At 44.5% G+C, this 6,119-nt stretch overlaps 1 protein-coding gene across 1 annotated transcript; it reads left to right on the top strand.

Annotated features, from left to right (window-relative positions):
- Positions 1-2,542: 2,542 nt before the first annotated feature.
- Positions 2,543-4,683, top strand: LOC129383940 (uncharacterized). The gene is made up of 2 exons (XM_055068978.2): positions 2,543-2,829; positions 4,287-4,683. Exons 1-2 carry the CDS (start codon positions 2,543-2,545, stop codon positions 4,681-4,683), a joined length of 684 nt encoding a protein of 227 aa, XP_054924953.2.
- Positions 4,684-6,119: the final 1,436 nt, after the last annotated feature.

The following is a 6,119-nucleotide window of genomic DNA, read 5'->3' as shown; positions in this document are numbered from 1 at the left end:
TGTACTGACATTGACCTGCACACCGGGATATGCATACATCAAGGTGCACTGCAGTATGGCCAACTGAATGTTCCTGTATACTGCGGTCATTTTCTTTCTCAAAGTGGCCAGACAAAAAAATAGGCATGGGGAGGGGGGAACGCAAAGGAAGTTGTTTTCTATGATAAGTATCGCCTGCAAAAATGCAAACACGGTACACTGTTGATATGTTAAGTATCGAATTAGAGTGATTGTAATTTATTGTGAGGCATTAAATAATGTTAAAAAATTTAACACTCGAACCTTTTTTTTTAAATCTGAATGGCCCATTCATCCTGGTTTCTGTAGCCCAATAAAACAAGGCGTGAAAGAGCAGGAAAATCTGCAATGTGTGCCCATTTACCGGTCATGCTGCTCGACTCGAGAAATGCCATAAGTGGGTGGCCACAGAGATTATGTATCGGAGAGATAGGGCAGCTGCACTTGGATTCATGGGGGTAATTAGAAAGAATGAAAGGATAGACGTCACTGTCTGCTAACTTTGGATAAACCAAGTTTCACCAGCATGAACACTTTAAAGCATGATAAATGGATGCGCTTCTGAGAATTCAGCTGTTTGCTGTGTCGGAACAGGTAACAGAGTGCTTGTCATACATGTACCTAATCAGGGATAATCATCAATGGCATGCCAGTATGGGGGTCACGTTGGCTGTGTCACTGAACAGCTGGACATTCTATTTCAAACTGTATCATGTGCGTAGTTGTTGACCTGATGGGAGCAAGTCTCCCTTGTTTAAAAAAAAGTGGTTCTAGGCTGAGGCCTCTCGTCTTGCCACTGTTTATTGCACCTGTGTTTCAAATATAATACATATTTGTTTATCACATGATATATTGTGGAAAAGCAACTCCTTATTGGCTCACTGCATTACCACTGTTTACTTCCAGAAACCTACCAGAGCAGACTGGGCACATGTTGCGGAAGGCTTTGCCTCGCGGTGGCAGTTCCTCAACTGCTTGGGAGCTGTTGATGGCAAGCATGTTTCAATCGTCTGTCCTCGACAGTCTGGCAGCACATACTTCAACTATAAGGTAAAAGCTCATGTAGATTCACTTTGTGGGTCCCTCGCTCATTTTAGCATTGCAAGCTAACAAGGGCACTAGAGAGCAAAGTAGGTTTACTTGTTCTAGTAGTCTCCAACAATTCCAAAAAGGACACTTTTTTTCTAAAAGGAGGGCCAGTGAACTTAAAAAGGTGCAAGAAATGAGACTTGTAACATTACCTTGAAGTCCCCACACCAGCTTGCTGTGATGTGATGAATTGTGACACCGTCTGTTTGCGCCTGCTGTAATAGTTGTCCGTACATCTGGATTAGATTGCTTTATAAAGCAGTGGCCGCAAAGAACTAACAGACTATGAAGTCAAGCAGAAGACTAAAGGAAGTGTTTTGTTGTTTTGATTGAAGTGTATAAATGATAAATTGAAGGAGAAATGATAGTAAATGACAAAAGTACCTGAGTCCTGTGGCTACTGAACCTACAACTTTTGCATTATGCGAGACAGTTAGAGGACCAAGTTTCCATATCTTTTTCATCAACAGAAGAGTCAAGATGCCAAAGAACGCACAGAAGTTGGTGACATCACGCTGACATTGCAATTGAGGAGTTTTGCTGCAAATTGTAGGTGATGAATGTATGGGCCGTCATTTTCCTTTCTAGTAATCAGCCTCTCACCATGAAATTAACAGAGCTTTGAGAGAATGCTGCTTGTCTAAACTTAGAGTCTGTCTTTAGTAATACTGTATGCAGCCTGAGTGAGTGTGTTGGGTAAGCCTGCATGCATCTTCGATTGCTGGTCACATTTTTAATACATTTCACAGTGCTCATCTTTTTCTTTGCAATGACTTACAGGGTAAAGGCACTCTAGCCCTTCGAGACAGCATATCAGCTTTGCCAATTTGTTGCAGTGGTGTACCTACAGAAGCAGCACACATGTTTTCACTGTATGAATGGCCACTTCAGTTACTGACATTGCATGTTGCTTGCGAAGCGCTAATAAACGAGCAGAATTTATGTGGGATGCAGCACTGCTGGCACAAGACGTTCCAGTTAGATACTCATGATGTCATATTATCATCGTGTGGTATAGTTACACATGAGGTAGACCCAGTGGCGTAGCTAGGTCATTTGGCACCCGGGGCCCTTAGCTCTTCTGTCACCCCCCCCCCCCCCCCCCGAGTGTAGTCGAGGAAGGCGAGGATGTCGACAATTCTCGGGTGTCGTCAGACGTAAATGACCCCCCCCCCCCCCTACAAGCCCCTTGCACCCGGCGCCCACGGCCCCCCGGCCACCCCCCCCCCCCCCCCCGTTGCTACGCCACTAGGTAGACTATTGCCTATGTGCAGTTGCGCCTATAAGCCCACGTAAGTTGTCAAAAAAGAAAAGAAAGTGTACCAGTAATATTGCACCCTTTCATTCATTTTGGGCATATAAATGTTCATGGCTCCAACTGTGTTAATTTCATGTACCACGCTTGATCGTTCAGGGAACATTTTCCATAGTACTGATGGCAGTCGTGGACAGTGAGTGCAAGTATGTGCTCATTGATGTGGGCGCCGAAGGTCGGATGAGCGACGGTGGGACATTCAAGAACTCTGACTTTGGCCATGCCCTCAGTCCTGGCCAACTTGACATCCCCTCGCTTGGCTATCTACCGGGAACATCAATAAACGCTCCATATGCCTTTGTTGGGGACGAGGCTTTCCAGTTGAGGAAGGATTTCATGCGACCATTCCCAGCCAGGCACCTCAGCGACAACAAACGGATCTTCAATTACAGGCTCAGCCGGGCAAGGTATGGCGGAACAGTGTTTCTTTGATTTCATTGCAACACCAGCACTGTTGGCTAACAAACAAGTTCACATCCACCTACAGCTGGTAGCCACAACTCGGTGGTCCTTGTAAGCAAGTTTGTTAAAATGCACTTAGTCTCTGCAATGTAGAGCACTGCAGTTTAGCGTGAACATGAACACTTCGAGTAGCTATCGCACAAGTGGTTAGTGTACAGTGGTAATGCGGAAAATGTTGTGAACATTTTGTTTCAGAATTTTCCGTTCTTCATTCCGAATGTGGTTGTGCTCAAGAAACATGCTGGAAACAGTGAAATGTGAATGTGGTAGCGATTTTTACGCAGGCATTGGTCGAAAGTAGAAGGCAAGTACGACTCTATCTGTAAGAAAAGTAATAATTTGTTTATCAGGTCAATGTAAACTGCAGTTCATGTTTCCTGAAGCGTTGAATTATATTTACAATAATAGGTGGTGTCTGAATCTACGGCCCAGTAACCGTTCCCTCCACGTAACATAAAATGATCTCGAAAGCCATGCTTTTGCAGGCTGCATGCGCCAAGCTTTTTTCAACCAAACCAAGCTAAGTGATGGGATATGCCAGTAGTGTTATTATTGCAGGGCTGGCACCAATTCATGGCACAAATCGTCGATGGCATTTTGTTTCTCACAGTGCTCTGGGCACAAAATTGCAAACTTGGGTGCATACAGCAGCCCTAATATGCACAATACAATGAATGGATCTGCCCGCTCTGCTGCTCCACTCGTTACCATGAAACTAGCGCCGCTCATTAGTGTGCACTTTCCTGCTGCATAATACGTGTACAATAAATTGCAAAAGCCAAATTACATAAGTACTGCAATTTTAAACAACTATGTGCCACTTAATAACGATCGGCTAATGTACAGTAATCTCATATACCACAATAAAAGTACGAAGGGTTAATTGCCTATTCATGCTGGTTATTGCGATTTTGTATGCCAACTTAAAATTATAATTTCCATTGATGTCGTGATCGGCAGGCTCGATTGTATCACTATAAATAACGTTTTTTTTCTCATTTTTACTAACATCCCGCAAAATATTCTGGCTCGTTGTCAGTCCCTTAAAATAATTTGCAACACAGGTCTTGCACAAAGTTGCCCCGTGTATGTGTTGCTGACCTGGAAATGCGTAGTTATGTTTGCTGGTGAGCTGAAGTGGTATTCTCAAGTGATCATATTTAAACGTATCCACCAAAGAAAGCCCGAAACGCACCACGGTGTAGGGCAGCACGCGTCTACAATTCACAAGACACTAGGCAGATGTCCCTGTGTTTACAAAGAACCTTTACCCCGGACGCAAAGCTGCCATTACTTTGCCACTTACGCTTATTCGAGTACGTGCTCATGACGTGATTGTAAGTCCCATTATTTGTCATATCTAAGATCATTGCTCAAACTGTGCTTTGTTTCATTTCTGCAGGCGCTGTGTAGAAAATGTCTTTGGCATTACTGCTGCCAGGTGGAGAGTACTGTTGCGCACCATGAACCTGCAGCCGGAGAATGTTGATTTTGTTGTGAAAGCTGCCTGTGTGCTTCACAACTTCCTAACTATCTATAACCCCCAGGCCCACAAATTCCCAGATAGGGAAGATAGCTTTCGGAATGTTGTTGCAGGACACTGGCGGCAAAGCATGCAAAGTAGAGCAGGCAACGGTTTTTTTCCTATTGGAGCAACGCACTCAAGGAACCACCATGATGATGCAGCTGCTGCCAGGGACCTGTTCACTGCCTACTTCTGCAGCAGCGCTGGCCAGGTGCTTTGGCAGTGGCACCAACCAGGAGTGTCCAAGGAGGCAGCTCTTAACTGCACGAGATAGCAGCAGCAAAACATACTGACTGTACGTTTGGTGCATGGCTGGTGGTGCATGCTGAATGGTGCATTTCGTGCTCCTTCCCTGGCTATTCCGGTGCCTCCTTCGCCCATCGTTATGTTAACAGGGTGCTCCAGGTGACACCAGCAGGGTTAAAGCTCACCATTTCTCTTTTTGATGACTGATGACAGGGGTAGCATGACAAGAGCCAATGGTGTGTTCAGAGAAGGAAGGGGGGGGGGGGGGCTTGCCTATTGTGCATCACTGAACCTTTCGTGAGGCTCTGTTTTAACATTGTGTGAAACATTGGTACATACTCAGTAGTCTGTGTAGTTTTCATGATTGTGTTGGAGTAGCATGAAACAGATCTTTAGTTTTTCTTGTGTGGGCTCCTTTTATCCATTAGCGTTTCAAGAGTGTATGTGATATCAGGTGATAGAGAAATGTGCGGAATATAAACAACCCTTATATATAGCTTTCATTGATTACGAGAAAGAGTTTGATTCAGTCGAAACTTCAGCAGTCATGGAGGTATTATGGAATCAGGGTGTAGACGAGATGTGTGTAAAAATACTGAAAGATATATATAGCAGCTCCACAGCCACCGTAGTCCTTCATAAAGAAAGCAACAAAATCCCAATAAAGAAACGCGTCAGGCAGGGATATACGATCTTGCCAATACTATTCACAGCGTGTTTACAGGAGGTATTCAGAGACCTGGATTGGGAAGAATTGGGGACAAGAGTTAATGTAGAGTACCTTAGTAACTTGCGATTCGCTGATGATACTGCATTGCTTAGTAATTCAGGGGACCAATTGCAATGCATGCTCACTGACCCGGAGACGCAAAGCAGAAGGCTGGGTCTAAAAATTAATCTGCAGAAAACTAAATAATGTTTAACAGTCTCGGAAGAGAACAGCAGTTTACGATAGGTAGCGAGGCACTGGAAGTGGTAAGGGAATACATTTACTTGGGGCAGGTAGTGACCACGGATCCGGATCATGAGACTGAAATAATCAGAAGAATAAGAATGGGCTGGGGTGCGTTTGGCAGGCATTCTCAGATCATGAACAGCACGTTGCCATTACCCTCAAGAGAAAAGTGTAACAGCTGTGTCTTACCAGTACTCACCTACGGGGCAGAAACCTGGAGGCTTACGAAAAGACTTCTACTTAAATTGAGGACGCGACGAGCTATGGAAAGAAGAATGACGGGTGTAATGTTAAGGGATAAGAAATAGCCGATTGGGTGAGGGAACAAACGTGAGTTAATGACATCTGAGTTGAAATCTAGAAAAAGAAATGGACATGGGCAGGACATGTAATGAGGAGAGAAGATAAGTGATGGTCATTAAGGGTTACGGACTGGATTCCAAGAGAAGGAAAGTGTAGCAGGGGCAGCAGAAAGTTAGGTGGGCGGTTGAGATTAAGAAGTTTGCAGG

This window comes from Dermacentor andersoni, chromosome 9 (assembly GCF_023375885.2).
Source record: "Dermacentor andersoni chromosome 9, qqDerAnde1_hic_scaffold, whole genome shotgun sequence".
NCBI lineage: Eukaryota > Metazoa > Arthropoda > Arachnida > Ixodida > Ixodidae > Dermacentor > Dermacentor andersoni.
Note: the sequence above shows the minus strand (reverse complement) of the source record. Positions and strands in the feature narration are given on the sequence as shown.